Below are 20,022 nucleotides of genomic sequence, written 5' to 3'. Positions count from 1 at the left end.
CCGCCCGCCCCGGCGTGTGTCAGCCGGGCCATGGAGCGGCCGCCGCAGCCCGCCGGGCCCCGGGCAGCACCGGCCGCGCCACCGGCACCGGCCCGCAGGGGAGGCGGCAGCGGCGGCGAGTCCGCCGGCAGCGCCCGGTGCCGCTGGGCGCAGTGACAGCGCCCCCCGGCCGCGCCGGCCCCCGCCTGCCTCCCGCCGCCTCCCGCCGCCTGCGATGCTCAGTGAGTGGGGACCGGCCCGGGGCCGCGGCCCGGGGCTCTAGCGGGGGGGCGCGGGGGACGGGGCCGGCGGCGGGAGCGGGGCCCGGGCGTCCCGCGGGCCGCCTCGTGGCGGAGGCCCGCAGGCCCGGCCCGGCCGGCGGCTCCCGGGAGGCCGGCGGGGGCACCTCGGGCTCGGGCGCGGCCCTGGGGCAGCCCCGGCTGCGGACGGGGCCGGGCGCGTGCCCTGCGCCCGGAGGTCGCGGCGAGGCCTCTGCTCGTGATACCCTCCTTTCCCTTGGAAAGTGCGTGGGCTTAATGAGCGTCTTCTTATCGCGCCATCTCTCTTCCCTTTTCTTTTTTTTTCCTCCTTTTCCTTTTTTTTTTTTTCTTTTTCTGTTTTTTATTTTTTAAAATATTGCCAGGAGAAGGCTCTAACTTTGGCGTCCCTTCAGCGAGCGCCCTTCGGCCCGCGGAGCAGCCCCAGGACGGGCGAGGGGCCCCGCAGGGCTCCCGGCCCCGGTGTCCCCCGGCAGGGCCCAAAAGCGAGCAGTGCCTGGTCCCGCCGCTCCGCTCGGCCCGTGAGGGGCCCAGGGGTGGCGGAGCTGGAGCCGAGGTGGTGTGAAGTGGGCTGGAGGAAAGCGTGTCCCGCAGAGGACATAGGTGAAGCACTGCTTGGCACCGCCTTAAGGCGGCGGGGGGGTCGGGGGGAGGCAGTGTGGAATTGGCAAAGCGTCATTCGTGGATGGTGAGCCAGATCTCGGTCCAAATGCAAATGGATTCATGCTCTTTTAAAATCACAGCTGTTCCCTCTCTGCCTCTTCACATGAATGCCACTGCTCAGGCAAAAGCCTTCTCCGTAGTTCCTGCTATCCTATTTTGCACCACCACCATGCTTTTCAAGTCAACTTGTCATGTTTACTTGCCTGTTTTTGTGAATTGCAGCTGCTGCATGTGCGACATCCCTTGGCTCTGAGTTCGTGGTTATCTTCATATCAGTCTATCCTTATCTCGTTTATTCTGAAATTTTGTAAATTTCAGATTATCCTAATGTCACAAAATTAAAAACTGAGACCTGTTATTGCTGGTAGGCCCCAGATTTCATCTGTGGTGATAAAGGATAAACGATTATTTTTTTGCTGTCCACAACAGGGTTCTTACTAGAGAATATTCAAAAGATGCTTTTGTTTTATGCTTTTATGTGCTTGGGGTTGGCTCTTTTTTAAATTAGCTCCCTAAAGCTCACAGGTCTTTCTTCAGTCTGTTGGAAGAAAGAGATTTCTGTCCCAGTGTCAGGACAGGAATACAGAGTATTTAAAAGCAGTGTTTCCAGTTCTAGTTTTTAAGCTCTTTTTAGTATGTCTGTACTGGGATTATTTCAATGCTGTGGAATCTGCCTAAACCTGCACCTGAAACGTAGCATAGACGGGAAAATAATTTCCGTGGCCCAGTGCTTAGTTCACAATTAATTTCCAGCTTTTCCAGGAAGGAGGAATTTGCAGTGTGTTTTGTGTTATTAGCCTCTGCTCTGTTTTTTTTCAGTGGTTTTGATTCCTCAAAAAAAATTACCTTAACCTTTTTTCAATGCTCCAGTTTGGAAGGCTGCAGAAGATGCTGCATTGTAGCTCTGCATTCTCACAATGTGATCTTTCCTCTCTCTTTCCTTATCTCTTTTGCTTATCAGTAAAACTAGTTAACGGCATTAGTATTTATTTTTCTCTTTGGCTATTTGAGGAGAATGAGACAGCTGGGACTTCTGAACAATTGTTTCAAGCTTTATGCATCTCGTGGACACAGAACTCTGTAGGCTTTCAGTTTTATACATATTTCAGAGATTATCTTCAGTTTTGAGAGCTAGAGTCTTAAAATCGATTGAAACTTAAAAACGGCAGGCTTGTCCTTTTATGCCTTTGAATTCTGCATCATTGACCTGTTGTGAATTGGCGTAGCTTGAACGAGGCTGAAGGCATTTTGGTAGGCCATCCTTATGTTTATTTTATGATACACTCTAATTTTGATAAAAGGCTCAATAAAGAATGTTTGTAGGAGTGTTGGATTTGCTCTTGCACTTTTCATGAATGCTTTTCCTGCCTCAGTGACATTGTTCTTTGTAATGGTAAGTGTGAAGTATAAAGGCAAATTGAAGGAAGAAGCAAAAAGCTGAAATTAGTGTATGGGTGATAGCGTGTCTGATGACCACAGGTACTTCTTGGTGAAGATGCATTTCCTTAAGGTAGTTCCTGTTGTGTCACCTAGGAGCAGGGGAGAAAATAATCTTGAGATACTGCTGGTAACATCTCCTACTTGTGACTGCAGTGGGGACTACATAGGGGAGCAAGAAACTGTACAGATTGCATAAATGCCTCAGTTTATTGCATAAATGCCTCGGTGTGGACCTGGCCAAATCACTTGCACGTGAGTCCATGCTGCTGGCTGAAATGCAGAATGGTAACAGTACACTGAAGCTTAGTTAAGGGTGTTTTTTAGGTGGGTGTTAAGTTGCTGGTCCATCCTTGTGTCCACTTTGTGGTCTTCATAAGAGTTCTGTCTCCTACAGTTTTGTGCAGCAGAAGTATTACACTTAGATATAACTGCTTTAATTGCAGGGAAGATGAAAAGGAAGTTTGCTTTTGGAGTGAAAAAGAGTGTTGAAAACTTTTTATTTTAATGGGTCTATCTGGAAATGCTGTGAAAACTCCCACCTATTGATAGCCCTTCCCCACCCTCAACAGTTACTTAACCTGTGGGAACAAATGGGAATCTTTTTCAACTTTTCACCCAGTCATGTGGGTTTGCAATTCCATATACCTGTTAAAAGTGAACTATTGCAGAAACCTTGCATCCTCATCCACTTATACGTAACTTTGCAGAAGAGTTATTGTTCTAACAAGTGGAATAAGCACTAAAGTGTGCGTGGATATTAGAAAAATCTCATTTGTAATAATATTTTAAAAGCTGCCCTGTTGGTAGAAATAATGGTTCTTACAAAGGGAGGCAGGGCATCCTTGTCTCTCTAAGAGAAGTTGTGTTTCATCGGATTTAGCTGCTCAAACCAGGAAGCATTAGCGCTCAGGGAACATTCATGTCATTGGTAGTGGGGCTGTAAGGTGTTGGAACTGTCTCCAGGCAGGCTTTACCTGGTGTTGTAATAGGAAAACCCCCCCTGTGGCTCGGTTCTGCTTTATTTAAAGCCTTTTAGGTTACCTAAAGTTTTGTGTAAAGTCAACGGCTGTTGTGAAGGATTGGTGCAGTCAGCGACTACCCAAATAGCAAGGGAGCTGTTGCATTCATCTTACTGAGGTTCCTTTTTTACAAGCCAGGGGCTAAAAGCTAGCATTGGGCTGATTTTGATTTTGAGGTACTTCCAAGTGGTGATTGTGAGAATGGCTTCCTAAATGTATATTAAAAAAAACCTTCAAAGGATTCTTTTTGTTTCAAAGTTTTGTAGGAGGAAAGCCTGGATAGGTCAAGGCAGGTAAGAAACACAGAAGGAAGGCTCTGCTTTTAATTTCCCTCCTTTTTTTCTGGGGACCTGTCTGAGGGAAGTGCCAGAAGTCTGGCTCTAACCTTTAAGTTCAGCCAATAAGCTATTGCTTCTTGGACTCCCCAAACAGATTTGCTATATAAAACATTATGTTTCCAAAATTTCCATCTTTATATGTTAATTTCCCATTCCACTAGATCTTCTGGAGTTTTGGGGTTTTTTTTTCTGTTGGTTGGTCAAGCAGAGGAACCAGAAAATGACTGAAGATTACTCAAACTGCTGCTATCAAAACTCAACGAGGAGAGACATTCCCTTTTTATGAGCTGTTTTTAACAAAAATGTGTCAGTTCACCATTGCTGTTTTAATCCAGAATCCTCGAAACTATTTTTGATTCCTCTGTGAAATTAGTAGAATTAGGCAGCAAAAAATATCTTCAGGGGTCTACAAATTGTCTATTTAGGCCATAGTACTGAGAGGCAAATCCCCGAAGGTTCTGTTTCATACTTCAGCAACGAAAAAACAGAGATGTTTGTTTTCTGTCAGTATTAATGCAGCTACAGTCTAAGTTGATCTCAGCTTAGCCTGTAAGAGTCTCATCACATCTTTCTTTTCTTTTGAGGTCATGAAACGCATACGCACAGAACAGATTCAGATGGCAGTGTCCTGCTACCTCAAGCGCCGTCAGTATGTGGACTCGGAAGGTCCCCTAAAACAAGGGCTGAGGCTGTGTCAGACTGCTGAAGAGATGGCAGCTAATCTCACAGGTAATCCTATCGTATTTTCCATGACTACCTCTTGGCAGAGTTGTGAGCATGTGTGCTGGAAGCTATATGAATTTGTCTGCACATATGGACATTTCTTCTTTTGAAATTCAGAAATTTCTCACTGTTAAGTTGGTGTGAATTATGAACTTTTGAAGAATGAAAGTGTGGGTGGAAGTGTAACGAGGTGACATTCATAGTCAGTGAAACATCAGGCTGAAATACCATGTGAGGGTAGTGGAAAATACATAATGTTTTATCCCAGATAACATGAAGTCTGGTGAGTAGTGGTGCTTTGGAATGAAGGGGTGGAGAAGAACCTATGAGAAAGGAAGTGAAGCAGGAAATTCTGTTCTACCTTTGTATGCCAGCAGAGTTATATCATGTGAAATTACAGTGATAAGGCTGTGTCTTTTTCTGGGCATAGTCAGCTTTATAGTCTTGAGAAGTCTTCTCTGTCATTTGGGGAAAAATCCCAAACCTTCAGTTGATGAGACAAGGCATGCAGGGAGATAAACTTTCTTCTCTTTCCTTAAGACTTCTGAATCCTGCCACACTGCTTCCCTTCCAAATTGTGTCTGTGACAGTTTTCACTGTAATTATTTTTTTTTTTTTTACAAACTCTGCTGCTTGAGCACATAGAAGTATTGGAAGGATGAAAGTTATGAGGATGTTATAGAGATTAAAATTACTTCCAAAAGTAATAGAAAATACTGGGCTAACATTTTGGGTAAAAAAAACAAGGAGAAACTTTTCTGTCAGAAAACTTAGATTATGACAGTATCTCAGACAAAGGGGAGTGGTGGAGTTACTTGTAATACGACTTGATTTGAAAAATAGATAACTGTGTTTGTGACTAAGTAAGACTGGGTGTAGGAACAGATTTTCTACCTTTAGAGTATTTCACCATAGTTAACCATCCAAAGATGAGTGACCTGTAGGTGAATGTCCAGGAGGATTCCTTCAGTGGCCTGGAGGAAATTGGACAATATTTCATTATTAGAGGCAACTTAACATCTTAGTACTTATCATTTCCTTTTTTGGTTTTTTTATCAGAAGTTTATTGCAATCCCTGAAAAAGTACTGGGGAAGATAGGGAAAGAATGAAACCAAGTAAATTGCTGAATTGTTTTTCAGTGGGAGATTTTATGTGAGAAGTGAATAGAAAGGTCAGTATTAAAACATGCTCAGAATGTGATACCAACCGTATGAGGAGGACCCAGAAGTGTGTGAAGTAGTGGAGATGAAGTGGATTACAAGCCCTTGCACGAGCATGTGGCCTCATGCAGGAAAAAAAAAAAAAAATCAATAAAGAGTGTGAACAAGTGTGTGTTTGGTTTTTGTCTTTTTTTACTGATCTTCCACCAAATGTTACTGCTAAATTTCATATTAGTCTTTATACTCTTGCCACTGGATGGGTTTTGTGGATGGTGGTTGAGAATTTAGTCATCAGTTTTCATTAGAACTGAAAATGGGCTGCTCTCATGTGTTCAGCTGCTTACTACTGCTTGTCAAACGTGCTTGCAGTGAGCTGTCAGTGAGCATGCTGCAGTTCCATCAATGACTGTTAGAAAAGTAAACCGGAGCATTTTACTTAATCTGACAGCAGATGCTGAAAATACTTTCTGCTGCAGTCATCTTAGTTTTGTGAACTGAGTAAAAACTGAGCAGATTGTACAGCCTGCAGTGCTTTATTTTGGGGAAAGTGATCAAATGTGTTTTTCTGAAGATGTTTTTGCTTTTTCCTTAGTAGAGCTCACCTTGTCTTTCATGTTCAGCTCTTTTGTTTGACTTTTAAATTAACTAGCCTTTGTGAATGGGAGACTTGGACAGGACATGGGAAGATGATTTAGTCCAACCTTTTCTGTGGAAGAGGGAGCCCAGATGAGATTACCTAGGATTCTGTCCAATTATATCTGCAGGAAAATACAGCACAGAGCTTCCTTGTGATTATCCCCTATTTCTCTAGAAAACAAGAACAATGTCTGAGGACAGAGTGAGTGACCAAGGAACAGGTTCTTCTAATACTGCCCATAGCACTGTTAGCATATATGACCAGCTGAAATAATGTACAGTTATACATCATCACACTCGCCTAAAATAGGAATCAGTTGCTGTTACACAACATTTACAGTAGCCTCATGTTTGTTAGCTGGTAGCCAACTCACGAGACCAGGAGGGTACTGTCCATATCCCTGAGTCAGGAGTGAGTTCCTTTGAATTTCCTAGCTGGCTACACTTATTGGATATGAAGGAGCAGATATTTCCAGTAGATGTTCTTAGGAGCACTGGGAAAGGTGGAGAAGAAACTGTGGTGGATTTATTAATGTATGAGAAAGATAGATACAGCCAGTGTTTTATTTCTACCAGGTGGAAAATGTGCATGGAATTTTACTCGTTTTGGAATCAGTTCACTTTTTCATCCTTTTTGCAGATCTCATTGGCTTAAAGTTTTGGGAAGGCAAAGAACTAGAATCTGTTAGAACTGTCTGGTATGTAAGGGTTCATTTACCATTTGCTGGATGGGAATGAGCTCTAGCATCATTACTGAAAGAACAGACCATAATGGTTGCCCAGTCAGACTGTTTCAGGACAGGTAGACAAAGATGATACCACTTAGTGAAGCATGAAGTACACCTTAATTTTGGAATTAAGTTGCTTATGCAGAGAAAGTTATGATGTGGAGAAGATATCTCATAAAGTCTAGGCCAGTAAGTTGTTCTTGAATAGCATGAGCAAGGTGGTTGGCCATTCCCATTCCTGCAGAAATGAGGCCGCCAGATCTCTGTGAATAGTTGACTGTTGCATGTAATCCTGTAATAGCATAAGAGACAGGCTGTCATATTTCTCTATTTCCTTGCTTTTACAAAGGGTTGTATGGGTGACGTTGGAAACTATCACTAAGTATTCTTGAGTTACTACATGTGCATATGTGCAGATTACTTTCTCATACTGAATACTGATAATGTTCCATTTTTTACACATCCAAATAGCAGAGCTTTTTCCTTTAGCTGTTGAGTAGTACCAGAATGTGAGCCTTTAGTTCTTACCATATTTCAGTTTCTGAAACAGCCAGGCTGTAGAAAGCTCAGTGTAGCTGTGTCTTTCAGCAAGTTACATTTGTTTATATCTAAACTGATTTAAGAGATGATATCATATTAGTGCTGGAACCTGGTTTTGTTGTTTTGGCTTTTTTTCCCCAAGAGAGGATGATGAGCTCAGCCCATCTCTCTGTTTCAAAACCTGAATTCAGCTTGCCAAACATACCTCCTGTTTTTACATAAGCTGAAGGATGGTAAACCTGTGTCTTACCAGAGTGAAAGAGCAAGAGCAGTGGGAGAAGAATAGTGACAGGCTGCCTGTGTACCATGTGCTGATCTTTTTCTAATTAGAGGCATTGAGATCAGCTGGAGGCAGGCCTATCTCTGTTTAGTGTGTGAACATTTGATAATGTTGTTTATAGACTTCCAGGGCTGTCAAACTTGTGCCTCTGTGCATGAGCCAAATGCTGGAACAAAAAGCCCCCCAGTCAATCAGGAGTAGAAAGGCAGAGGATGGGAAGTGGTGCAGGGCAAGGGAGACCAAAATAAATTGACATGAAAGTAATAAAAACAGGAGGTTTGGAAGGGATGAGAGTTATGATTTGGAAAAAAAAAAAAAAAAAAAAAAAAAAAGCCCGAAAGGAAAATAGTGAAACTCCTTTCTTTCTTTCTTGTGCTCTGTTTAGAACAGCAGAACTTGGGTTTCTAATCACTGGTATTTGCATGTGTTTGGTGTTTCTTTATGCATGTCTGTAAACTTGCATAAAGTCCTCTACAGATTCCAGGCCATTTTCAGAACAGCAAAGGTTTGGTGCCAGAGAAGGAGCAGCCAATTCCCTTTCTAAATAGTCCAGAACCACTTTTTCCAGAGTCTGAGAAGACTGTAACAACTGGGTTTGTGGTCAGTTACCAGCTGCCCCTTAACCTAAAATCCTCCTCAGGGTTTGGTTAAAAATTACTAAGTATTTGCTTACAGATTCAATGTTTTCTCCACCACCTCTGTGAGACTTAATAAATGATAATGATTATAATTTGTTGTAAATTATAATGACTGTGATGAGAAATTTGAGGATCTGAAGTAGTACACTTTAGACCTGTTCATGATGGTTGGTGGGCCTCACTGAAAAAGAAACTGTATTTTGGAAAAAGTGGTATGTTGCTTTTGTCATGGTTACTGAGTGTAAACTTATAACACCATAGTTGTAAAACTTCTAAAGGGTCTCTGATGGTTGTTACTCTGAATATGGAGCAGAGGAGTTGCTGAGATTTTTTGGGTGGGTTTTGGCTTTCAGTGTATTTTCTCATTTGTGATCTGTCTAGGTGGTTAATCCATGTTTAGATGCTTTGGGCTATGTATTTTGTCATACCTGGACAGTTTGAAAGATGAAATGTCCTCTGAATGGCTGCATACCTTGGATTTTACGAGAAGCTTTGTTTTCAGGCACACATGTAAAAATCCTTAAATCCTCATGTAATTTTTGCTTCTTTTATTTCACAGTCCAATCTGAGTCTGGTTGTGCCAACGTCGTGTCTGCAGCTCCCTGCCTGGCAGAGCCACAGCAATATGAAGTACAGTTTGGACGATTACGCAATTTTCTGACAGGTAAATCAGGAAGAAGAAAGTAGCTGACTTTTTTTGTCATTTCAATGAGTAAAGGGCAATATAATAACATTGAAAATCATGTCTCTAACAAGGTTTTGATTTCTAGTTTTGAGATTTCAGTTAAAATAGAAATATTTAATTTTTCTTTGGTTATTTTCTGTGTGCTGAATAGCTTTGAGTTTTGTAGATGGCTGGCTCTTTGCACTTTCTTTTTCAAGCATTTGCTCTTTGTAGACAATGCCATATTTACTCAGGACAGGAAGGAAAATTAGTGTTTTATGTGAAAGGCAGGTAACTGAGAAATGACTGTAGTTCTCTCTTGTCTTCTAGTTTAAGGTTTTTAATTTTATCCATAACTGGCTTGTTTTTATGATGGTCTGGATTTTTAAAGGAGAATCTGTTCTCGTAAATTTAGTTGTACTGGCTTTGAGACTGGAGCAATACAGCAAAGTAAAAAAAATCTTACTCTGTAACACTGCAGAAGACAAATCATGATTTTTTTTTTAATAATTATTTGATAATTTATTTTGAAATGTACTCTTGGGAATGTCTTTATTTCTATCATAAGTCCCCAACATGGGAAGAAGAAAGCAGATAAAATTTTTGAAGAATAGTACCAAGGAAAGTGAAGTTGTCACAGACAGCATTGGTCCAGTGTAGGGATTTGATCCCAGTGTGCATAACATCGGGATTATTATTTCTGATAGTTTTGGAAGGGAAGGGAGCAGGAAGGCAAAGGCAGAAAATAATGAATTCTTGGGGCCTTGCCACCTTAAAGCAGTTCAATACCTTTGCACTTTAGTATTTGAAGTAAATCCTTATGGTTTAATAGATTTTCAGAAGTACAATAACTCTGTTCAGTGCTTGGTGAAGTGCTTGCTTAATGCTTGATGAAGTGCTAGGTTTTGGTGTTCAGGTTGACCACTTCCATCTTTTTTGTCCCTCTTGTTCTAGTTTGATATCTTACACACATAACTACTTCTGTTGAAGGGAGTAGCTTGCCAACCAGCCACAAGCAAGGCACAGCAAGACACTTCCCATTTCTGTGACACCTGCCCCACTGAGGAGTGGGCAGAGGATTAGTGACATGGAGTAACTTAACTAACTAGTCTCTAGTTCAACCACCTGCTCAAAGCAGGGCAAGATGGGTGTTTGGTCAGGTTGTTCAGGGCCTTTTCCAGTCAGGTTTAGAAAATCAAACACTCTGGAGATTGCTGTGCATCTGTGGGGCCCTGCTGTGGTTCAGTGAGAATCTCCCTTGTAGCAGCTTGCCTGTTGTCCTTCCACTGAGCACCTCTGAGAAGAGGCTGGCTCCTTTTCCTGTATAATGTCCCACTAGATACTGATGGCAAGCAGTTGAATACCCCCTTATTCTTCAGGCTAGACAGACCCAGCTCCTGTAACCTCTTCATATGTTCCTAGCAAACATTTTTTTTGTTCCTGTTTCTGCCAACTTCTCTCTCTTCCCTTTTTCCCCTACTGCAAAGTAAGGTCCTTCCTCTTGTTTCATTTTTGGACTAGTGCACCTGGAGGAAATAGAGACCTGCTGACTGCTTAGAGCTTTTACTGTATGCATTTACGTTGTTTTCACTGGATTTGGCCCAGTTTCAGTGGGACAGGAAGGAGAGTGATGCTCAAATATGCAAATATGTATGTATACACTGCACACCACACATACTCTGTAGTCACTCTTGTAGAATTGAGAGAGAGGCACAGTGTGGACTAGAGAAAGAGTGCTCAGCGCAAAGGAGAAATAACCTAATGGAAAGTGAGAGAAGATAATATCCATTGGTAAGTGGCAGGAAGGAAGAGCATGGTTGAAAAGCAGCAATGCCGTTTGCATTTTGAGGATCAGCAAATGTTTGAGGATCAGCAGTGCCTATTTGTTTTCCAGTAATTTGGACCATTTGGTCCTGTGGTAGTAACTCTTTGTGGCCCTGTTTGTTGCTATGGTGTTCGGCAGGGCTCCACTCCTCACAGCTCCCTGCAGCTGGCAAACAGCCCCAGAGAAGCTGGGGAAGGAGGGGTGGAGCTGTTGCGCAGATCAGCCTCGGCAAGGTACAGCACAGCCTAATCGGGGTTTGTTACACTGTGTACTAGGAATTACTGCTGGGATTTGCCTTGGCAGAGAGAGAAAAGCATGTACATGAGCAGGCACAGAAATAAAACAAGAGCACAGCATATTGCAGTACATTTTGGAAACTGTAGCTTCCTTTCCCCTGAAGACAAATCAGTTCCATCCAAAGCACCACACTCACATTTTACTGAAAGAAAAGACACCAAAGCTCAGGCCAGACAAGCTAGGTAAATAATTTTTGCTTAAACACTTAAAATACGCTTTTAAATATAATTTATGCATTTTAAAGTTAGTTTATCACAATAAACAAAGGGTACAAAGGGCATACTATTTCTTTCTAAATAAATGGGGAAAATTCAACTATCATGTATTTTATGAGGTGGTATATTATTAGCTGTCTCACACCTGAAAAGGGTTGTGAAATCTTTGCATTTTGTTCTGACAAGGTACCTCACCGACATGGCAATCTCTATTGTACCTCCTTTAGGTGACAGAAGAGGTTCACTTAGATGTGCCAGCAAATGTCCTTTTTTGCTTGCTCTCTGATGTCACCGTAAAGGCTTTTTCAGTAGTCATCCTTGCTCTGTTTCATTCCCATTAAGAAGTTTGAGAAGTCATTCAAAGTTTGTTGTTGTTTTTTCATACAGATTCAGATTCTCAGCACAGCCATGAAGTGATGCCTCTTCTATATCCCCTCTTCGTCTACCTCCATCTGAACATGGTCCAGAATGGCCTAAAAAGCACAGTGGACAGTTTTTACAGCCGCTTCCATGGCATGTTCTTGCAGAATGCCAGCCAGAAGGATATCATTGAACAGTTGCAGACTACCATGACTATTCAAGATATCCTGTCCAACTTGAAGCTCCGGGCTTTTCTGGATAACAAATACGTCATCCGCCTTCAAGAGGACAGCTACAACTACCTTCTTCGCTACCTCCAAAGTGACAACAACAACGCCCTGTGCAAAGTCCTGACCTTGCACATTCACCTGGATGTGCAGCCTGCCAAGAGGACTGACTACCAGCTCTATGCTGGTGGGAGCTCCTCACGCAACGAGAGCAACGGCCTGGAACCCAGCGACGTGCCAGCTTCCATTCTGCAGAATGAGGCAGCGCTGGATTTACTGCAGGACAGCATTAAACGTGTCAAGGACGGGCCCCCTTCCTTAACCACCATCTGCTTCTATGCCTTCTATAACACGGAGCAGTTGCTGAACACTGCAGAGATTTCACCAAATAGCAAGCTGCTCGCTGCTGGGTTCGATAATTCATGCGTGAAGCTTTGGAGCCTGCGCTCCAGGAAGTTGAAGTCTGAGCCCCACCTTGTTGATGTGTCCCGCATCCGTTTGGCTTGTGACATCCTGGATGAGGAGGTCTGGATACCCTTTGTTCCCCTTCTGCTGACCTGTTTTGGATGTGGATTGTGGAGTATCTAGTAAAGTCTTAGGGATCAACAGACAACTTGTCTGCCTTGATACACAGATTTTATAAGCTGCTCTCAGCCTTGTTCTTCCCTACAGTGGTTGTAAATGCTAAACTGAGGTGCAGTCAGTCTGTGCTTAGGTCATAGTTTATAAGTCCTAGGTGCTGATCCCCCTCCTCCAGCTGTCCTTGAACAGATGACAGTAGATAGGCAACCCAGAAAGGACAGGTGACTAGAGTAGGCTCCCTTCCTTGAGGAGCACAAAGCCTTCTTTGGGAAGGGAAAATGAAACAAGGTGATACAGGCAATGAAAACACAGTGCCAGATGAAAACTAGAAGGAAAGTAGCTCAGAGCAGCCAGGCAGCAGGGTTGAGAGAAGGTGAGAGACCCAGGAAGAGTAAATTATAGACAAAGTAAAGAAAGAGCTAAAGATGTCTGATCAGATGCCTATGTGCAAAACTGTATTTCAGGTATTACCTTCATTTACCAGAGGTCAAGAGTTACAGAAAAATTATGCAAAATGTCTCTATTAAGGAATCTGAAGTGTAGAAACTTCAGAGGCTTCCTATTCCAGAATGCTGGAGACAAGGATAGAGATGTGTGTACCTTCATGTGTGTACATGCAATGCTAGATGTCATCTTCTACTTGACCTTTTTTTTTTCTTTCATTCTAGTCACACCCTTCCTCCCCTCTCCACACAACTGCACAAGTAGCAACTTATATCTGCTTAGAGATTGAAATTGTGACTCTTCTGTTGTTTAATCACTGTTCTCCTTAAAAAAAACGCCAAAACCTCATTTGTTCTTGCTTTGGGTGTTTAGCAGGAGAGACACCCTTTTTTCCACTGTTTTTTCTTCTAAAAAATACTTAGTAGCAAGGTTCTATTTAATTTGGAAGAGTGCCGAGAGTTTGGTGTATTCAGGGATCTGTGATTAGGGATTGCTTTGTTAAACAGCTTGAGAAAAGAGTCAGGCATCAAGGTGAGACAGCACAGCAGCATGTTCACTGCTTCCCAGGTTAACCCTTTTTGCAGAGTGAGCAGGTAAGTGGGTCAGACTAGCCCAAAATAGAGCTATGGAACTGCAAGAGTTCATAGGGCATGTGATTGTGTACTGCCCATCATGGAAGCCAAATGTCAGCAACCTGCAACAGAGGAGAATTTGTCTGGTAAATCAGCAGGTCACCTTCTTTGGCTCTGAACTGCAGAAAAGTGAGATATTGCCAGATTACCAGGAGTGTGTGTATTAGCTTTCTTTGGCATGTAGTCATAGGCTTGTGTATTGTACATGTATTAGGACAGCCTTGGAATCCTGAATGCAAGTGGCTTTTGGTGGCTATCTGATGTTTTGTGTACTCTGCAGTTTTTGTGCACAGGTCTAAAGCCAAAAATTGGTCAAAAATCAGCACAGATCAAAGCCATTATTGCCCTTAATAATTTCCACCACTGACAAAACAAACAGTGACCTGAGCAGGAGTTCAGAGATGAGGGAGCATACCAATACCAGCCTGAACACAAACTTGGTTACCAAATGCAAATGAAAGCCCCTTGACTAAAATTCAGTTATCTGGGAGCCCTAAGTGAAAGTACACAGGCAGCCAGTGTTGCAGGTGGGAACAGGCCAGCACTTGCTTTGATGCCATGGGAGAGGAAGCCAAAGATACCAAGACCAAACCAGACTACCTTGACTGGGCTACAGCTCAGTGTGAGGAGGGAGCTGTATTTCAGATTGTCACTGCAGTCTGATCAGTAGCAATTCACAGGAATAAAGCTGATAGAATCTTTGGCAAAGAACAAAAATTCTGAATGTGCTTTGACATTATTTCTGTGAGTTCCGTAGAATAACTTGTGAGGATGTTAAAATTTGGTTTGGTTGATTTTTGCATTGTATAATTAGCTTTGGATAATGTATTTAAATAGTAATGCATTAAATAAGTAGACTTCAGCCTTTTTTTTATTTTCTGCAAAGAAACAGATCCCTCCTTTTATGAAGTCATAGGGGTCTAAAATCATGCTAGTTTCAGTGGATGTTCTTAAGGGTGGCACTAAAGCTACTCTGTTTGGTTTATTAATTCTTGTTGTGAAGGGTTGTATATATTTATAGAAATGAAGATGAAACTTAGCAAACATGTTAGAACAACATCTTTTCCTAGTCCATGTGAAGCCTTTGTGTCACTAAGGTCAAAATCATCTTCTAGATGTAGTTTTACTAAATTTTGCTCAGTGTGGTGCTGCAGTGTACTTCACTAGAGTAGTCTTGCTTCTTGCAAATAAGAGAGGCTTATTCTTTTGGGATACAGTAATTTTGTTTTCTTTATAGTAGCATCTCACAAATGCCACTTTATAGTCTCTCTTACTTTGGGTCCAGTATAAAAATGGAGTTTTGTAGCTGCACAAATGGATGTATTGTCTTGTCTCTTTGCGATTTTACCATGCTCATTGCTGGTACTCCTTAAATCAACATCAGAAAATGCTGATTTATGCAACAAATTGCAAAAATCAATAGTGCCAGCCTTTAAATCCTGTGAAGACTAAGAGTTGGCCCTATTTAGCTCTGCTTCTAAGGTTCTGATTTTAAGTGGCAGTGGTCCTTCAAGTGGTAACGAGTGGGGATGATGCTGATACCTTGTTTGATGGCACATGGGAGGGAATTCTGGAAGGAGCAATAAAAAACATTCTGCAAAGATAGCCATCCTTCCTCATCTTCCCTACTAGGACATCTCTGCTATAGGCAGATAAGAGATCTTCCCTTTTGACATCTTAAGAGCACTGCAGGATGAGAGAGATGATGACACCCAGGCAAACCTGTTACTGGTTAGAAAAAAAGAAAGGGAGGAATGTGAGATTATGGTTTGTTTTTCTTTGAGGCTATCATTGTTGCTTTTTGAGGCTTGGTGGCTGCACTTGCAGCTGCCTTGCTAATCTGGTCAGCAGAGTGACTTGGAAAGGGAGGAAACTGAAAAATGTGGTGACTCAGAAGCATTATGGATGTACTGTTTTCAGTGAGCTGTGACAGGAGTGTGCAGTTGTGCTAAGTGTGTGTCAAACAAGATAAGATTTGCTACCTGTGACCATATAGAAGTGTGAGTTTCAACACTGCAGAAGGTGTTGTCAAATCTCCTGGTACTGTAATACAAGGAGGGAAGAGGAGGTGCTTGCAGACAGCCAAGTAGCCTTGTATTTGAATGCACAAAATTAAGTACCTGGACTTGCAAAATTTGCAGAAACTACTGCAGTAGTACAATACAGGCAGCTTGAATGGGCTTCCTCTGGTAACTTGTCAGGAATCTTATGGTCATAATTAAATAGTATAAAATGTTGCAGGTATCAGCCATTCTCCTTTAATGTGGTAACACAGCCTAGATATGCTGTGGATTCCAGTAAGCCATGCTCTAGCTGAGGTAGAAAAGCAATTTGAATGAGGCATTGCATGCCAGAGCCTGCAGTTTCTCTCTGCCTCACCTCCATAGCAGAGATGAAGTTGGCTTCCAGCCGCATCATAAAGCTCCCATGGGCACTGACTGTGAAGAGAAGCAGCATTGCTAAATATGGCTTGCTGCCTACTATGTTGCATGTTGTTGAGATGGAGAAAGGCAAAGAGATAGCCAAGTCAGAGTTTGCTCACCTCCAGCCTGAAATTTAAAACCACTGGAGGAGAAGCACTTTCCAGGCTTTTGCTAAATCTGAAGCCAAACTGTCTGTGGGTCCTGAGGTAAGGAGTGGGGGGAGATAGAGAGCTGCTTACAACACACCCAACTTCTGCTGCTCTGACTTCTGCTGGTTGTCAACAGTCCAGCAGCCCTAGGGAATTGGGTTTCCTCTCAGGGCAGGAAGTGCCCCTTCTGCAGGAAACGGGCCAGTCTAAGATGATAAATGTTAAAGGGGCTGCTCACAAACAAAAGGATGTTGTGTTGAATTTGATGTGCAGAGATTGTGAATTAGTGTTACTGATTCAGTACTGAGGAAAAGTGTCTGCCTGACAGCCCCAGAGAAAGGTAGTCTCAAGCTACTATGCACGTGCGCCCCAAGCAAGGGTTATCTTGCACAGTCTGTGAGATCCCAGCTTGTAAGCTAAGGAGACTTCTGAGATCTGTTGAACCCTGTGTAGTCTGTAACCTTAGAGTGTCAAGAGGTGCTACCTGAGCAGGATTTTAGAGACTCTTACCTTCCATCGGGAGATTCTTTTAGCACAGCTCACTGAATAGTCTTTAAACACAAAAGCCTTTACTTGTTGACTGTGTGCCCTGGTACTTGATTTGGAGAGGATAGAAAGGTTGCCAGTGCCATCATTTTTGTGATTGTTCATCTTCTCATATACCAAAATAGATACATTGACCTAAATAAGCTGCATATCTTTGCTATTCTTGAAGGCTGCTCTTTTAGGGTGAGCATGTGAAAGCATCCTGATGGAGCTTGCAGGGACAAATAGATGTTAGAGCCTTGATGGGTTTCTGTTCATATGCAGGATTAGGAAAGAATGCTAAGCAGACAGCTTGTCAAATATGCTTTGTCTTTCCATCTCCTGCCTTTTGTTTAAGACATCTGTGATTGTTTCCCTCTACTGTGAGATTCACTTCCAACAATGACCACACAAAAAGACTAGATGCCAAGATCTGTTTTCAACATCTTAGCCAAATGGTTTTAGTAGAGTGGATAGAAACTATGCATATGTTTTTAGCAAAAGGAAAAATGTCATTAAATATTTTTTCCCCCTGTGCCTGCAGTCTCCAGTTAAGATGCCTTCTGGACTGAGCTTAAGGCTACTAAAATGAAAGATAATGCCTTTGTAGAAAGCCTTATCTCACCATCTCTTTCAGTATCCACTTAGAGCAAATGCACCAGCAATGTTTGTGTCTCAGAGCTGCACAAACTGTGCCACATCTAAAGTAAATAAAGTAAATAATCTAACTCCTTCTGTATTAACACCCTCCTGGTTTCCTTGGGGAGGATTTTAATTTGTTGAATGGATAAACATGCTTTCCTTCCTTGTTTCTTTTTCTTCTTCATGACCAGGAGGAAGAGGATGACAATGCAGGCACAGAAATGAAGATCCTGCGAGGACATTGTGGACCTGTGTATAGCACAAGGTTCCTTTCAGACAGTTCAGGACTCTTATCTTGTTCTGAGGACATGTCCATCAGATACTGGGACCTCGGAAGTTTTACAAACACTGTGTTGTACCAAGGACATGCCTATCCTGTCTGGGACTTGGATATCAGCCCCTGCAGCCTGTACTTTGCCAGCGGTTCCCACGATCGCACTGCAAGGCTCTGGTCGTTTGATCGGACGTACCCGCTGCGAATATACGCGGGCCATTTGGCGGACGTGGACTGCATCAAGTTCCACCCCAATTCCAACTACTTAGCGACGGGCTCCACGGACAAAACCGTGCGCCTGTGGAGCACTCAGCAGGGCAACTCGGTGCGGCTTTTCACCGGGCACCGGGGCCCCGTGCTGGCGCTCGCCTTTTCCCCCAACGGCAAGTACCTGGCATCGGCAGGTGAAGACCAGCGGCTGAAGCTGTGGGACTTGGCATCAGGAACTCTTTACAAAGAACTGAGGGGGCACACAGACAACATAACCAGCCTTACTTTTAGCCCCGACAGTAGTTTAATTGCTTCGGCGTCGATGGACAACTCGGTTCGGGTCTGGGACATCCGGAACACTTACTGCAACGCCCCTGCGGATGGGTCTTCCAGTGAACTGGTTGGTGTATATACCGGACAGATGAATAACGTACTGAGCGTACAGTTCATGGCCTGTAATCTTCTTCTAGTGACTGGAATTGCACAAGAAAATCAGGAACATTAATTTTGCTTTTTGTCTTAGGGAAGTGGGTGGGTGTCTTGAATGCCGGAGTCCATTGCAAGCTGAGATTACTGACTGTGAAACACTTCTCTTCCTCTGCCCCCTTGAAAGGCATGTTCAGAGTGATGCAAATGCTTTAAGATGTCACAAAAATGCCTGTGCTGTTGAACAGAATAAGGAAAAAAAGGAGGATTGATGAAAATACATATACATTCTACTTTTGTACTTGTAGGAATGGGAAAAGGGGGAGTAAATCCAGTAGCTTGGGGAAACTGAAAGCCTGGCCCAGACAAGTGAAACTGCCAACCAGATAAACTGGTGACATGCACTTAAATATCCTTCATTGATTGATGGGCACATCTTACCTACTGTTAATTTGGCTTGAGTGTGTGGAGAACTACTGGCCAAGTGGTTTTTGTTTTGTTTTGCTTTTGCTTTCCTGGTATTGCAGAGGACCAGCATTTTTAAGACCCTTCTATTAAAAGAACATCATGTATTTTCTACAGTGATAGTGGTCCTAAATATTTCAGCTCCATATAGCACTTCTGGAATATTTTTGACTAAAGAAGGAGAAAATACCTTTGTTCTTTTTTAGTAAGGGCAAGGAAATCTGACCTCAGTTGGGGCCCATCTCTGCATTGTTGTTTGGGTTTGGTTCCTGGTACTAGCTGTGATTATGTGTATTTATGTTCCATTAATTAGGAAATTTTCTGACTCTGGTTGCACTGTGTTTTGAGGATGGGAGGACAGTGGGGACAGAGCGGTGGCTTTAAGGATAATGAACAACTTGCCTTGTCTGGAGGGAGGGCACCATAGAATGGAAACAGCCAAGTTGGGACTCCTGATGGAAACAGGGCATGGCAACCCACCACTGCACCTCACAGAAAGATTTCCATAAATGGAAGTTGGCAGTCTAGGGAGAGGGGGATGAGGAGAAACACACAAAATGACATGGGAAATAAAATAGTATTACTAAATTATTGTGTGTACACAGAGGCAGCTCTGCCAGTGTTGGATTTTTCTCAAATGTTGCAATACCAGTTTCATGAACAGTTTGTGAGATAAATCATCAGCATTTACAAGGATCTGCAGAAAAAGCACGTTCTAGTTTGTCATTTGGAGAGATTAAATATTTCTGCTTTCTGGAAAGAGTTATTTTGTATTTTGTTTTCTATTAAAAGCATTTAGTTTAAAAAGAAAAATAAAAATTGTTTGGTCCCTTTCTGGGAAGTTTGCTCTGACTTGTATGAGAAGAAGAGGGCAGCAGCTCCCCCTGCACTTCTTGAGCCAGACCCCACTTAGAGGCTGAATCTGCTGGTCTCATTCACTTGGTGCTGTTTTGATGTCACCATATTTGCTTTCCACGGAGCTGATGGGACACACCATGGAGTGGGATATTGGTACAGCTTTGTAGGTCAGCTGATGTGTATGTGGAGGATCTAGGTACCCCCTGAGGTTAACAGTGTGCACCAGAAGGCCTCATTCTGTAGCACTACATGACCTTTATTTTGTGGTTGGATCTTTCAAAATGCCTCTTCCAAGCAATGTTTTCTAGACAGGCTGTGGGTATTAAATGATAATTCCCGTCAGCTTCCCTCAGCCCTTCTGGATTTTCATGAGAAAATTCT

The 20,022-nt window shown here is 42.8% G+C and overlaps 1 protein-coding gene across 3 annotated transcripts; it reads left to right on the top strand.

Moving 5' to 3' along the window:
• Positions 1-2: 2 nt before the first annotated feature.
• On the top strand, positions 3-19,602 carry TAF5L (TATA-box binding protein associated factor 5 like). Of its 3 annotated transcripts, none has more exons than XM_086877828.1 (5): positions 3-221; positions 4,302-4,446; positions 8,983-9,087; positions 11,812-12,536; positions 17,600-19,602. In XM_086877828.1, exons 2-5 carry the CDS (start codon positions 4,305-4,307, stop codon positions 18,395-18,397), a joined length of 1,770 nt encoding a protein of 589 aa, XP_086733954.1. In that variant the 5' UTR covers positions 3-221; positions 4,302-4,304; the 3' UTR covers positions 18,398-19,602. The 3 variants fall into 3 exon arrangements, with proteins under 3 accessions (XP_086733954.1, XP_086733953.1, XP_023779405.1); XM_086877827.1 differs by lacking the exon at positions 3-221 and adding an exon at positions 306-502; XM_023923637.2 differs by lacking the exon at positions 3-221 and adding an exon at positions 474-860.
• Positions 19,603-20,022: the final 420 nt, after the last annotated feature.

The sequence above is a fragment of the Cyanistes caeruleus genome, chromosome 2 (genome assembly GCF_971803275.1).
Source record: "Cyanistes caeruleus chromosome 2, bCyaCae1.hap1.1, whole genome shotgun sequence".
Taxonomy (NCBI): domain Eukaryota; kingdom Metazoa; phylum Chordata; class Aves; order Passeriformes; family Paridae; genus Cyanistes; species Cyanistes caeruleus.
The sequence above is the reverse complement of the archived record's forward strand: the minus strand, read 5'-3'. Positions and strand labels throughout refer to the sequence as shown.